Source organism: Macaca thibetana, chromosome 1 (assembly GCF_024542745.1).
Source record: "Macaca thibetana thibetana isolate TM-01 chromosome 1, ASM2454274v1, whole genome shotgun sequence".
NCBI lineage: Eukaryota > Metazoa > Chordata > Mammalia > Primates > Cercopithecidae > Macaca > Macaca thibetana.
Window position 1 is genome coordinate 41,837,424 of NC_065578.1, and position 15,374 is coordinate 41,852,797.

At 43.3% G+C, this 15,374-nt stretch overlaps 1 protein-coding gene across 1 annotated transcript; it reads left to right on the forward strand.

Moving 5' to 3' along the window:
* The first annotated feature begins 80 nt into the window (after positions 1 to 80).
* C1H1orf50 (chromosome 1 C1orf50 homolog) lies at positions 81 to 9,022 on the forward strand. The gene is made up of 5 exons (XM_050800730.1): positions 81 to 226; positions 343 to 458; positions 6,437 to 6,523; positions 8,237 to 8,368; positions 8,705 to 9,022. Exons 1-5 carry the CDS (start codon positions 148 to 150, stop codon positions 8,888 to 8,890), a joined length of 600 nt encoding a protein of 199 aa, XP_050656687.1. The 5' UTR covers positions 81 to 147; the 3' UTR covers positions 8,891 to 9,022.
* The last annotated feature ends 6,352 nt before the right edge of the window (positions 9,023 to 15,374 follow it).

A 15,374-nucleotide genomic window follows, 5' to 3' on the forward strand; every position in this document is an offset into this window, starting at 1 on the left:
AGCCGGAGCCCCGCCTCCGAGCTCAGGCTTTGCTCAGTCGCTCTGAAGCCCAGTGGACAAGAAATACGGAAGCTCCGCCCACGCACCTTTATGCGCAGGCTCTCCCGACTCGCACCGCCCAGGGAGTGGGGAGGATAAGTCGCTGTCATGGAGGACGCCGCAGCGCTCGGGAGGACCGAGGGGGTCCTTGAAAGCCAAGGACCGCAGCCAGCTGCAGGCCAGGGAGGTATGCGGGGCGGGAGTCAGCAAGGGGAAGTCAGCCCCAGCGAGGCAGCCGGTCTCGGGGCTCCGCGGGAGGCCGAGGGCGGGAGCTCACGGCCTGTTCCTGGCTGTGTGTCGCAGGAGCCCTGGTGGAGCTCACCCCGACCCCCGGCGGCCTGGCCCTGGTGAGCCCCTACCACACCCACCGGGCCGGGGACCCCTTAGACCTCGTGGCGCTCGCAGAGCAGGTGCAGAAGGTGAGGAGGCGCGACCGGGGCAGCGAATAACCGTCTTCATTCACGTTGTGCTCTGCGTCTTTCGGCTCAGACCTCACTACCACCTAGGGTGGGGGTGGCAATTGCTCTTGTCTCCATTTTACAGACGAGTAAAGCCGACTGTCATTGTGAGTCGGTGGCCTGACTCGAATGACCTTCTGTGACCAAAAGCTCCTCTAACGGCAACTTGAGTGCCCATAATCTCCCTTCGTGGGAAGGTTTACACAACACATTAGCGTTCATTATTTCATTTGCACTTTAGGACAGCCTTGTGAGGTAGGCAGTACAGAGTTATCTTCCCATTTGACAAAGAAAAGTTCCCCAGAAGTTTCAAGGTCCGCTTTTTTAAAGCTGCTTCCCATAAGATCTTTGTTAACTGAGAGTTTAAACATCTAGCAGGGCAAGGACTCCGAGTTTAGTCCTTATTAAACATAGTATTCTCAAGCCCAGTGCTTTTATATGGATGGCCAAAATAAGTCAAATAAGGAGGAAATGTGAAATAATGGAAAAAACACTGGAAGTTTGGACACGTGACTATTAATCCCACTTTTGATACAAACTTGCAGTGCGACTTCAGGCAGATTACTTCTCTCTGGACCTCAACTATTTTATCTGTAAAGTGAAAGGTTTGAAGTAGGAGAGCTCCAAGATCTAAAGCTTTGTCATTATTCAATGAAAAACCAGATTCCTTCTTATCTCTTGTCAAGACTTCCAGTTATACACCCTCTTCAGTGTGCACAGATGGAGGGTCCTGCTGTTTTAAAGATTATGATGGCCCCTTATCCCTGTATACACTATCAGATTTAGCCTTGATTATGTTCTAAGGTCTTTGCTTTGCTCAAAATTATTTAATGTGCTCAAATTCCCTCACGTCTTTTTTTTCCCAATGATCCTAGAAATCCTTCGAATCCGTTTTTTTTTTTTTAATTAAGAAAAATTCAGATACATAGGAAAGCTGTTTTAATTCAAAACTTGTACTTTCTTCTTTTTAAAGAACTGGGGAGCAAAGTGCAACTTTTATGGATTAAGAGAATATGCTAATCAGATCACTATTATTGGGAGGGAGGTTGATAGGGATAGAATCTTGTGCACACAACATACTCATGTGCTGTCGAATGACTATCATGTTTATTATAATGGCCTGAACAGATGGAATAAAGAACAGTTTTTGCCTTTCATCCTATAATCTTGTGAAATACAGAGGATGCATTATTATGCTGCCTCTGTTTCCCCAATACAATCTGTATTTGAGAAGCTGAAGAAAAAAACAACTTTAGAGACAAACAAATTGAATCAAACATATTTACTATCTAAAATGTACTTTTTGGCTAGGTGCCATGGCTCACATCTGTAATCCCAGCACTTTGGGAGGCCAAGGTGGGTGGATCATTTGAAGTCAGGAGTTCGAGACCAGCCTGGCCAACATGGTGAAACCCCGTGTCTACTAAAAGGTGTGGTGGCTCACGTCTTTAGTCCCAGCTACTCGGGAGGCTGAGGCATGAGAATCGCTTGAGCCCAGTACATAGAGGTTGCAGTAAGTCGAGATTGCACCACTGCACTCCAGAATCAGGGACAGAGTGAGACTCAAAAAAAAAAAATGAGGCTGGGTGTGGCGACTCACACCTGTAATCCTAGCACTTTGGGAGGCTGAGGCAGGAGGATTGCCTGAGCTCAGGAGTTGGAGACCAGCCTGGGCAACATGGTGAAACCCTGTCTCTAGTAAAATACAAAAAATTATCTGGGCATGGCGGTGTGTGCCCGTAGTCTGAAGCTACTCTAGAGGCTGAGGCAGGAGAATTGCTTGAACCTGGGAGGCAGAGGTTACAGTGAGCCAAGATCACACCACTGCACTCCAGCCTGGGCGACACAGCGAGTCTTTAAAAAAAAAAAAAAAAAAAAAAAGGAACGGAGGGGGCAGGTCCAGTGGCTCACGTTTGTAATCACAGCACTTTGGGAGGCCGAGGTGGGCAGATCACGAGATCAGGAATTCAAGACCAGCCTGGCCAACATAGTGAAACCCCGTCTCTACTAAAAATACAAAAAAGTAGCTGGGCGTGGTGGTAGGCGCCTGTAATCCCAGCTACTCAGGAGGCTGAGGCAGGAGAATCACTTGAACCCGGGAGGCAGAGGTTGCAGTGAGTGGAGATTGTGCCACTGTACTCCAGCCTGGGCAACAGAGTGAGACTCCATCTCAAAAAAAAAAAAAAAAAAAAAGAAGAAGTTATTTTTTTTAGCAGGACTCACCCGGGTATTGGTGTGTGTTCAGAAAGCTCAGGAGGCCTGGTATTAAGGCATGAATTTTGGAATCAGACTGACCTGTGTTCAGATCCTTTGCTGTTTATTATCTGTGAAACCTTGGACAGGTTGCCTCATGTCTGTGAGTCTTAATTGCTAAAATGAGAAAGTGAGGTTATCATCTCCAACTTCATAAAGGTGTTGTGAGAAGTAAATGAGATGAATGTAAAGGGCCTCAGAGTAGTTGAGGCTAGGGTTAGTGCTTAGTAGTTGTAGGTACTCTTCTCTTCATTTTTTATGAGGCTTTTTTGTTTTTAAGTTGTTCATGAAATATTTTGCATTTTTTGTTTCTTTTTTCCTTTTTTTGGACCTCAGCCTAATCCATATTTTGCATTTTATATTAACTCTTCAAAATATAAATTCAAATTTTGTTTACGAGATTTACTGCTAGCACCTTAAGAAAAGGGAGGGTTATTATAAGGCTACCCCTAACCTGGAACTACCTTAGCTCTGGAAATACCTACTGTCTCTTTGGCCATATATGGCTCCTCTTTTCTTTCTGTCTTTTTTTTTTTTTTTTTTTTTTTTTTTTTTTGAGACAGAGTTTCACTCTTGTTGCCCAGGCTGGAGTGCAATGATGCTGTCTTGGCTCACATCTACCTCTGCCTCCTGGGTTCAAGCAAGTGTCCTGCCTCAGCCTCCCAAGTAGCTGGGATTATAGACATGTGCCACCACGCCTGGCTAATTTTGTATTTTTAGTAGAGACAGGGTTTCTCCATGTTGGTCAAGCTGGTCTCAAGCTCCCAACCTCCTGTGATCCACCAGCCACGGCCTCCCAAAGTGCTGGGATTACAGGTGTGAGCCACCATGCCTGGGCTTTCATTCTTGGAACAAAATGCAAATTCTTTTACCGTGGGCTACAAGACGGCAAGATCTGGTCTCTGCTCTCTTTTTTAACCCCGTTCTACACATTGCCTATCACTAACTACTCTTCAACTGCATTGGTCTCAAATGCCTGCAAACTTTTTTTTTCCCAGCTTTTCTCATGGTCGGTCCTCTCCTTTCATTTAGACCCAAGTCTAATGTTACATCCTTAGTGAGGCCTTCTTGTCTGAAAAAGGCCTTACCCTACCCCATCCAAATGACAGTATTATTAAATTGAATTCAAATAGTTCTAGGCTACATATACTTTCCAATTCCCCACCACTCCCTATTATTAAACTTCATAAAAATGAAGTAGCTTTTCTACTTATTTGTTATCTTTAACCTGCTTCTACCACATAATTGTGATTATTTCCTTCATAATAGTGCATTGTTATTATGTGTACATATAATATTAACTTTAATCATGTTTACTTTTTGGTATCTATTACTCAGTGGAGCTGTGCTTTAAAATATGGTACCCACTAGCAACATTATGTCTGTTAAGCACTTATGTTGTTAGTGTGGTTGAGGAACCAAATTTTATATTTTATTTTATTTTAATTCATTTGAATTTAAAAACAATAATTACTTCAAGTATTGGAACTCAAGTATATTGGAACAATTTGAGTATGTGAATCAACTTTTTCACATATAAATTTTATTAAGTCTAAATGCAGATGAAGTATTTCTGATGAAAATTTAGCATCCAAATTGAGATGTGTTGTGAGTACAAAATAAACACTATATTTTGAAGGCTTAATATCAAATGCAAAATATGGATTAGACTGCAAAGGACCAAAAAAAGAAACAAAAACAAACAAAAAATGCAAAATATTTCATTAACAACTTAAAAATAGTGATTACATGTTAAAATGAACATGTTTTTGATATATTAGGTTAAATAAAATGTGTTAGCTGGAGCACGGGGGCTCATGCCTGTAATCTCAGCACTTTGGGAGGCTGAGGCAGGCGTCTTACTTGAGGCCAGGAGTTCAAGGCCAGCCTGGCAAACATGGCCAGACCCCATCTCTACTAAAAATACAAAAATTAGCCGGGCATGGTGACGCATGCCTGTGGTGCCAGCTACTCAGGAGGCTGAGGTATGAGATTCGCTTGAACCCAGGAGGTGGAGGTTGCAGTGAGCCACTGCACCACTGCACTCCAGCGTCTGTGACAGACCGAGACTCTGCCTCAAAAAAAAAAAAAAAAAAAGTATTGTTAGAATTAATTTACTGTTAACGTGGCTACTAGAAAATTTAAATTTAAAATTTTATATGCGACTTGCCTCATATTTCTGTTAAACTATATTAGACTTGACTTGCCATCTTAAAGGCAGGGATTTCTCTTTCCTGTTAACCAGTACACCCAGTGCCTAGTGTGGTGTCTGACACACAGTAGCTGCCTAATATACATCTGTGGGACAGATAAATGACTCAGTTTACTTGTATGGTTTCTGTTCACTCATAACACTGGTTTATACCTGAATTTTGCCGTAAGACTCCTCAACTAACCAACAAATTCTCTTTAATATTTTTTAGTTCAAGTTCTAGTTTAATTTCCTCATTTCTTTACCTTAATTGTGTATAATCAGCTCTTCGTAAAAGTAAGCTGGAAATTTTTGACAGATTTCTATTGCCTGAGTGGTAATCCTTCCCAGCACATGAATTGATCACATTAGTCTCTCCTAACTTTGAGAATTTGATCTATTTTAAGAAATGTCCTGGCTGGGCGCAGTGGCTCACACCTGTAATCCTAGCGCTTTGGGAGGCCGAGGTGGGTGGATCACCTGAGGTCAGAAGTTCGAGACCAGCCTGGACAACATGGTGAAACCCTGCCTCTACTAAAAATACAAAAATTAGCTGGGCATGGTGGTGGGCATCTATAATCCCAGCTACTCGGGTGGCTGAGGTTAGAGAATCACTTGACTCCAGGAGGCACAGGTTGCAGTGAGCCAAGATCGCGCCATTGAGCTCCAGCCTGGACAGTAAGGGCGAAAACTCTGTCTGAAGAAAAAAAATTTCCATTGCCTTTAGTTGCACTTTGTGGCACATGACAGGCAGTCTTGTGTGCACATTATAACTCTGTTTCAGGTCCACATCATAATGCAGTCTTTTAAAATACGTTTTAAGTAATAATTAGAAATGCACATATAAGTTAAAATTTAAGTAGTTGTGATGTAAATAACTGAGGAAATGGTCAGATTAACACATACTTTCTCAGTTCTGGGGGTGTGGGGGTCACATAGAAAAACCCGAATACTTTCTGTGTGTATCTAGATTTCTACCTTAGCAGATGATAAGGGCCAGATCACAAGTGTCTTTTAATTATTTAAAATCCATCCCTGATTTCACAAGGGTTTAAACATGAGAAAATGGAGACCTGAGAAGTGTGTGGTGTTTGTTAGGTAAAGAGCAGGAGGAAAAATGGACTGGTTGGAGGAGAGGGTATATTCAATATATTTGGTAGCCGGAGAGAGAGAGAGAGAAAGAGAGAAGGCATGTTGGAGAACCAAAGAAGTTCAGTGTAACTGCAGTTCATAGTGAAAGGGTAGAAAGCTATGGGAAATAGAAGAGAGCATGTAACTGTGGTGTGGAGTCATGTCAGGGTGGCCTTCTCATGACAGTGCTATCTGAGTGGGGCCTCAGGATGAGTGGGAGGCTGTGGGGCAGTGGAGAGAATGGGAAAAATATTTTAGGCAGAAGCAAAATATTAGCATAAACCTCTTCACTGGGATCCAAAAAAGAACATCATAGAAGTCTTTTCCTCTTTCAACCCACAGTTTAGTTTTCTCTCACCTGTAGGCTGATGAATTCATCCGAGCAAATGCCACCAACAAGCTGACAGTCATAGCTGAGCAAATCCAACATTTGCAGGAACAAGCCAGGAAGGTAAGGAATGACTGTTAGACAGGCTTTCATTTTCTTTCTTTAGTTCTCAGGATTGGCTGAACTTGTTTATAATCATTGTGACTTTTTATGTCTTTAGTGCCTCCTAGAAATGTAGAGGTAGGTGTTGAGTAAAATAGAAGGAATAAGCTTAAGAGGTTAAGTATAAGTTTTTGTTTGTTTGTTTGTTTGTTTTTGAGACAGAGTTTTGCTCTTGTGGCCCAGGCTGGAGTGTAGTGGCGTGGTCTCAGCTTACTTCAGCCTCTGCCTCCCGGGTTCGAGCGATTCTCCCGTCTCAGCCTCCCAAATAAATGTTGCCAGGTTTTTTCACCATATTACAAGCTACGTGGTACAGGTCAGCATCTCTGTGAGCATCTTCCAGTACCTATGAATCACAGATATGTAACGAATTAGGCCTCCCTTGTTTTGTTTTTTCCAGGAGAAGGTTTCATGAGGTAAAGCATTTTAACAGGGGAATATGTTTTCATTTATAAAAGAAATGTACTGGCTGGGCGCGGTGGCTCAAGCCTGTAATCCCAGCACTTTGGGAGGCCGAGACGGGCGGATCACGAGGTCAGGAGATCGAGACCATCCTGGCTAACACGGTGAAACTCCATCTCTACTAAAAAATACAAAAAACTAGCCGGGCGAGGTGGCGGGCGCCTGTAGTCCCAGCTACTCGGGAGGCTGAGGCAGGAGAATGGCGTGAACCCGGGAGGCGGAGCTTGCAGTGAGCCGAGATCCGGCCACAGCACTCCAGCGTGGGAGACAGAGTGAGACTCAGTCTCAAAAAAAAAAAAAAAAAAAAAAAAAGAAATGTACTTAGCACAGAAAAATAGGAAAGAAACTTAAAAATTACCTGGAGTCATTATTGCTCAACGTTTTGAAATACCTTTTTTTTTTTTTTTTTTTTTAAGATAGGGTATCACTGTATCACCCAGGCTGGACTGCAGTGGTGCAGTCTCGGCTCACTGTAACCTCTGCCCCCTGGGCTCAAGTGATCCTCTTGCCTCAGCCTCCCAAGTAGTTGGGAGTACAGGCATATGCCACCACACCTGGCTAATTTTTTGTATTTTTAGTAGAGATAGGGTTTTGCCATGTTGCCCAAGCTGGTCTCCTGAGCTCAAGTGATCCGCCTGCCATGGCCTCCCAAAGTGCTAGGATTACAGGCATGAATCACTGTGCCTGGCTTGAAATATAATTTTTTTTTTTTTTTTTTGAGACGGAGTCTTTGCTCTGTCACCCAGGCTGGGGTGCAGTGGCGCGAACTCGGCTCACTACAAGCTCCGCCTCCTGGGTTTACGCCATTCTCCAACCTCAGCCTCCCGAGTAGCTGGGACTACAGGCGCCCGCCACCTCGCCCGGCTAGTTTTTTTTGTACTTTTAGTAGAGACGGGGTTTCACCGTGTTAGCCAGGATGGTCTCGATCTCCTGACCTTGTGATCCGCCCGTCTCGGCCTCCCAAAGTGCTGGGATTACAGGCTTGAGCCACCGCGCCCGGCCCGAAATATAATTTTTAAAAGCCTTTTTTACAGCATAGCAGCATAGTCTAATTTTTGTTTCTTCAGAGTAATCTGGATCTTAAAAGTGATTCATTGCTATTGGGGACCAAGATCCTAAGCATTGAATGGTTTCCAAATTTTAATTGGGATGATCACTGAATATGGGTGCCTGTTATCTCCAATACCTAATTCGTTACATATCTGTGATTCATAGGTACTGGAAGATGCTCACAGAGATGCTGACCTGCACCATGTAGCTTGTAATATGGTGAAAAAACCTGGCAACATTTACTACCTCTATAAACGGGAGAGTGGTCAGCAGTATTTTTCCATCATTTCTCCAAAGGTAAGAACATAGATTGTTTGCCCAAAAATCTACTCCAGCCTCTGAGAAATTCTTGGTATATATGTGAAAATGTAGACATGTGGATTGGTATATGGTTTCTTAGAAAACTGGGGGTGATGTGAGCCCAGACATGACTATAAAAAATATACCTGTGCTTAAATTATTTCACTCATTTTCTCAAGGGAGGGATCTGATGTGTAAGGTAACTGCTTTCCAAAGATTGTTCTGACTGGTATGAAGTGAAAAGCCAAAAAAGAGATTGTGGCATAATTAGGAAATGAGCTCAGTTTGTTCACAACCCACCCTGATGGGAACTGCCTCCTTTGCCTTCTCTAGGAATGGGGGACAAGTTGTCCACATGACTTCCTTGGTGCCTACAAGCTACAGCATGACTTGTCCTGGACTCCGTATGAGGACATTGAGAAGCAAGATGCTAAAATCAGCATGATGGACAAGTTGCTAAGCCAGTCAGTGGCCCTGCCTCCATGCACTGAACCCAACTTCCAGGGACTGACTCACTGAGAGTGGGCTCTGACAAACAGCTCTCACAGGACCTGGCTGTCACCTCCTTGTTGACCCCATTGTTATCTTGAGAATTGAGGACATGTAGGTGAATCACAAACTTCCTGGAAAGAGACCCTGTGTGAATGTAAATGCTGTCATTTTGACTTTTAATTGGGATGGTAATAATCATTGAGACAGAGTCACTGTCTTTCGGGATCCTCTCTGGACCACAGATACCCAAGTCAGTCAGTTTCAGAGTATTGGCCAATGTACTTTCCTTCTTCCTCTCCATCACTTCTTCCCTTAAGTTAAAGTGTTAGAGAAGACTTTCTTCTTCCCATAAAAAGGTTGGTGGATCGTTTTCCAGAGAGAACTGTTTTCAGTCTTTTTTTTTTTTTTTTTTTTTAGTAACTGGTAGTATTTAACATTGGGGTTGAGGCTGTCTCACAGTTGGTGCAACTCCAGTTTAAAATTCATCTGGGAACGAGAATGTTGGGTAATGGAGGGTGATTAAACCCCCCCCCCCAAAAAAAAAAAAAACCACTTGGCTTGGCTGGACCAGAGAGTGTGTGATTCTGGGATTTCTGTGCTGTTGATGAGGTTTGTCTTGCCCCTTTTGCTCTCTCTGCCTTGCTAGAGTGAATGAGAATCTGAGGCAGCAGCAAAGGCCAGGTTTGGGGAGTGTCAACTTTGAAACTCACAAATTTTAGACTTGGAAGAGACGTTGGATGCTGCCACTAATCATTATAGAATCCATTGTGTAGTCTCCCAAGGAGGAGCTCCCAGGCTCAGCCACCTGCAGCAGAACAAACCCATTTAAATGGCTACTTAAAAAATACTGTGGAAGAGAGTATGGCAGTAGAGTGAGAAACAAGAAAAACAGCCAAATTGTTGACTGTGAGTTAACTCAGATTGAAATTCATTTTGACAAGAATTATTCAAGAACTTAAGGGCCTTTGGCAAAATTACTGTAGTTCTTATTCCGACTAGGCTGTTGTAGGACTCTACCTTCTTTCCTGTCTGTTCGGTGGAATTAGCTCGTTTATGGATGATTTAGCATGGCTGTAATCTATTGCGGTATGCTGTAAAAGGACAGAGAGATATGTCCTTGAACTGACAATGGCCCAAGTTTCTCTCTGGGAATGGATGTTCCTTATACTGATCTGCTTGGTAATACCCTCCCCCCCATTATTCATGGTCTCTCCTCATAAACTGGATTTCTTGTGAGCTGTAAATGGTCCACCTAAGGCCTCACACAGGATGGGGCTAGAATCTAACAAGCTCACTCAGATGACACTTGGTCGCTCAGTTCACATGGGAATGTTCTTTGGACTCAGCTGCAGAGGTCTTTTGCTGGGGTGCTGCAGAGTCGGAGGGAAGAGACATTAGTGGTACAGTAGTGGAGTCTGACTACAGAAAGTTTCCCAGGTTTTCAGAAGGTTCTCATCTGCATCATGATGACAATTTTGAATAGGTACTTCATTAGTTATCAGATAAACAAATTACTACAAACTTAATGGTTTAAAGCAACACCCATTTATTTCAGAGCTTATAGGTTAGGAGTTCAGGCACCATTTCATTGGGTCCTCTGCTTCATGGTTTCTCTGAAACCCTGTAAGGCTGAAATCAAGTTATTGGTCAGGGCTGTTCTCATTTGAAGGCCTGACTGGGGGAGGATCTGCTCCCAAGCTCACTTAGATTGTTAGCAGAATTTCTTTTCTTTTTTTTTTTGTTTTATTTTGTTTTTTGAGACAGAGTCTCACTGTGTTGCCAGGCCTGAGTGTAGTGGCTCAATCTCAGCTTACCGCAACCTCTGCCTCCTGGTTCAAGCGATTCTCCTGCCAAATAGCTGGGATTACAAGCACACGCCACCATGCCCAGCTGATTTTTTAATTTTTAGTAGAGACAGGGTTTCACCATGTTGGCCAGAAGGTCTCGATGTCTTGACCTCATGATCCACCTGCCTCAGCCTCCCAAAGTGCTGGTGCTTGAGCCACCACATCAGGCTTGTTGACAACCCTCAAGGGTTGCTGGCTTCAGGGATTCCACTAGCTGACTGTTGGCTGGAGGTTGCCCTCACTTCTTGCCACACGAGCCTCTACAACATGGCAGCTTTCTTAAGCAAAGTAAGCAAGGATTAGAGTCTGCTAGCCAGATGGAAGTTACAGTCTCATGTAGTCTGATCACAGAAGTGACATTTCATCACCTTTGCTGTAATCTGTTGGTTGGAAGCAAGTCACTAGGCCAGCCCATATTCAAGGGAGGGAGTTATACAAAGGCATGTATACCAGAAGGCAGACATCACTGAATCATTGAACAGATCCTAGAATCTATCTGCCACAGGGCTCAGTTGAGAAGAAGAAAGGAAAGTTCTAGGTAAAAAAGGCAATATTACAAAGTGGTTAAGTGTGATGGTGTCAAAGTCACAGATCTGCACTTCACTCTCAACTCTAACAAGACAGCCTCCCAGCTGGCATCCCTGCTTCCTCCTCTATCCCCTCTCCAATCTATTCTGCATGCAGTCATCAGCTTGATCATTTGAAAATGCAAATCTCCCTCGCTCTTGACATTTCCTAACCTCAACAGCGGGACAGCAGTGATTGAAAAGAGAGAAACTTCCTTTTGTTCAGTAAGATGTACTCCCTGCACTGACCACCAAGGGGTGTCATTGCTCTTTCCTGGTTAAGCCAGTTACCACACTTGGGAAGGGCTAGTGGCAATGTGAGGTGATTTGGGGCACCTGAGAATGGGAAACTAGGACCCAGTGATTATATACAGTAATCACTTTTCATTTACCCATCCATCTGTTCACCTGATAATTTCATTAGTATGAAGTACCTTCTAGGTTCCAGGTTCTGGGGAATAATAGAGCTGAATCACTATTTCCAAGGAGCTCACAGTATGGTAGAGAAGGAAACAAGTTAACAACTCCAAGATGCTCTAAGAAGGGGTGTGATAGAAGTACGTGTGGAATATTATGGAGCTCCAGGGAGGGGTTCCTTATTGAGCTTGGAGAATTTGGGAAGACTCTTGGAGGAGCTAATGCTTGCTTGGTGTTGAAAACCATACAAGTTAGAACTTTCTGGAGGCTCCAATTGCCCTTTCATAGGAAGTTTGTCTTTTGGGGGTTGGGGTAGGGTTCATTTTTGGATGGAGTTTATTTGTGAATGAAGACAGAGACATCCATTTAAGCCATATCAACCAAAGCAGTCCTGGCCACAAGGAGGGGTGGAGTGAGATATGTCCCGGCTAGAAAATCCTTGTGTCTAAAAGCTAGGAGATAGATGAAGAGGGGAAGGAAAAAACATTCCAGACAAAAAATAACATGGAAGGGACATTGACTAGAAGTGATACGACATGTGAGGAATTGCAGCCAGTTAAACAGGAGAATATGGACCGGGGGCTATGGGAGAAGAACTAATGGAAGGATTTGGGTAGGTTGGTAATATTGGCCATTAGAAACATCATTTTGGCAGCAGAGGCTGGGTAGAGGGAAGACAGGAGCTTCCATCCCTAATCAAGGCAAGGGATGATGGGAGTCTGAACTAAGCAGTGGTAGAATGAGAGGGCCTGTATTTCACCAATTGCAAGGTGTACTTTTTCCCCCCACATTTTGGTATCTCAAACCTGGACACTTCTAAAAGTCAGTGGCATGTCACAGTTTAAGTGGCATTTTTTCTTTCTTAGAGCTACATAAAAAGATCAAAACAGATAGCATCTTACATTTGATGAAGCATGGCACATTGAAAGTACAATCAATTGCCATCTTGTTAATAAAATGTCAGAGGGATGAGAGGAAAGACTCTTAGATGATGCTTGAATTCAAGCATTTCTGGCTTGAGTATCTGCAATGAATAGTGGGGATCCACTCAACAAAATTTGCAGGAGGAGGAGGACATCCCTGTCATTTTCCAGAATAATCAGTGATATTCTGTGATATTGATAATCCACCTAGTTGGCCCTTCCAAAGTTACTGGGTGTGAGTAACAGTTGACTGTAGCTCCCTTTCTCCACCCTAGTGCTCTGGAAGGAGGAAAGGAGAGCTGGCTTGTATCTTACTTTCTCAAGTTATCAGTCCACAAACATGAAGAGTATTAGTGTTACAGACACAAAGATGATAAGTACTGTCTAGTGAGCCTTTATTCTGCTAAGTGTATCCATTATCTCTTTTAATCTTCACATAACCCACCATCAATGAGGTATATAGTATTCTTATGTTACAGAGCAGGAGCATCTCAGAGATTCTGAAACTGGCCCATGGTTATACAGATGGGAAGTGGTAGAGGTCAGATTCAGACACAGTCCTGTTTGAGTCTGACCATAACCTTAATCCTGTTTGGGCCAATTAAGACAGTCATAAAGGATCTCGGTATAGAGGTATAAAGAAGTTAAATCACAAAAGTGATAAAGTAAGGTTTTTTTGTTTTTGTTTTTGTTTTTGTTTTTTTTTGAGACAGTCTCACTGTGTTACTCAGGCTAGAGAGCACTGGCTCAATCATAGCTTACTGCAGCCTTGAATCCCTGGGCTCAAACGATCCTCCTGCCTTAGCCTCCCAAGTAGCTAGAAATACAGGTATGCACCAATATGTCCAGCTAATTAAAAAAAAATTTTATAGAGATGAGGACTCACCATGTTGCCCAGACTAGTCTCAAATTCCTGGCCTTAAGCAGAATGAGATGTTTATGTGAGACACTACCGGAGTAGTTCACTTGGGCGTTTAGTGATAGGTATGTAGAGGATGTATATCAAGGTATAGAGAAGTAACTTATTTAAGGTCATACAACTTATACAACTTACAAGCAATTGAGCCCATATCTCTGGCATTAAAGCCTGGATATAGAACCCCCATCAGAAGATAGGGTTCATTCATTCCTTTAAGGAGCTGGAGCTTGGGAGGAAGGAGCTACAACGTGCCTGGAAAATTTTCATTTCTGTAGTCTTAAACAGCATTTGATTGAGTGGAGCAGTCCGTACTTGAAAGCTTTTTTTTTTCATTTTGATTTGTAATATTATCATCTCCTGCTTTTCTCTACTTCACTGACTGTACCTTTTCTGTGTCCTGATCCTCCTCTTCCTGACATCTACATTCTGAGGCCAAGTCTGTGGCCCTCTCCTTTTTATCTCTACTAAGTGGTCTAATCCATTCCCCAGGCTTTAAATGCTGTCCACACACTACTGACTCGCATACATACCTACAGCCCTCATCAGTCCCCAAGTTTCATGCACACTTGTTTGCCCAACAGCCTTACTTGCTGTCTCCACTTGACTTGTAGTCATTACAAATTTAATGTGTCCAAATCTAAACTCTTGAGTTCATCCCCAAAACCTGTTTCACCACCAGGCCTCTCTCTATCAGCACCTGTCTCACATTGTTGTAGCAGCCAAGAACCCAAGTCATTCTTGGTTCTTCTTGTTCTCCTCATACCAGTCAGCAGTCCCAGCTCTGCCTTCAAAATGTATCCCAAATGTGACTGCTTCTCTTCACCTCACCCCTTTCCCCCTTAGTCCAAGCCACCAACATGTCCAGCCTGGACAATGCAGTAATCTCCTAACTTGTCTCCCTGCTTCCACAGAGATTGTCAACATCATCTTTTAAAACTACAAACCAGATTGCACCTCTGTTAAAAAAAAAATCCCAGAGTTTCTCATTTCTTCCCTAGATTCTATGTGATCTGCCACTCTCAGGACTCAGCATGTTCCTGCTTTGCTGACCTTGCTGTTCTTCCCACACACCAAGCTCATTGCTGCTCATTGGCATTTGCTGTCTCATCTGTTTGGAGCATTGCCTCCAAGATCTTTGCAGGTTTGTGTCTTCTCATCCTTTAGGTCCTTGCTGAAATACCACTTCCCTGATTACCCTATCAGAAATACCAACCCTTCTCACATTAAAGTGGTTCTGATTCTGCTTTGTTTTCCACAGCACTTAGCACAACCAGAAATGATGTGTGTTTTGCTTCTGTTTATAAGTTCTGTGATTATAAGTTCTGTGAGGACAGAGACTGTCTGTCTTGTTTACTGCTGTTTCTAGCATCTAAAATAGTGCCTGGCGCATGATAAATACTCTTAACAATGAATAAGTAAGTGGGCCAGGCATGGTAGCTCATGCCTGTCATCCCAGCACTTTGGGAGGCCAAGGCAGGCAGATCACTTGAGGTCAGGAGTTTGAGACCAGCCTGGCCACCATGGTGAAACCCCCATCTCTACTAAAAATATAAAAATTAGTCAAGTGTAGTGGCAGGCACCTGTAATGCTGGCTACTCAGGAGGCTGAGGTACAAGAATTGCTTGAACCTGGGAGGCGGAGGTTGCAATGAGCCAAGATTGCACCACTGCACTCCAGCCTGGGCGACACAGTGAGACTCCACCTCAAAAAGAAAAAGAATAAATCAAGTAAATCAATGGATGGACATCTGTAGCTCTGTACCTATATCCTGCAAAGGATCCAAGTCAATGCAGTTAATAGAAGTATAATGTGAGCCACATGTGTGATCTAAATTTTTCC

What these genes read in the sequence shown, in the direction of transcription:
- C1H1orf50 (XM_050800730.1), top strand. Translation starts at nt 148, where the DNA reads ATGGAGGACGCCGCAGCGCTCGGGAGGACCGAGGGGGTCCTTGAAAGC. An exon ending in GCCAGCTGCAGGCCAGGGAG is followed by an intron (nt 227 to 342) that starts GTATGCGGGGCG and finishes TGTGTGTCGCAG; the next exon opens with GAGCCCTGGTGGAGCTCACC. An exon ending in TCGCAGAGCAGGTGCAGAAG is followed by an intron (nt 459 to 6,436) that starts GTGAGGAGGCGC and finishes TCTCACCTGTAG; the next exon opens with GCTGATGAATTCATCCGAGC.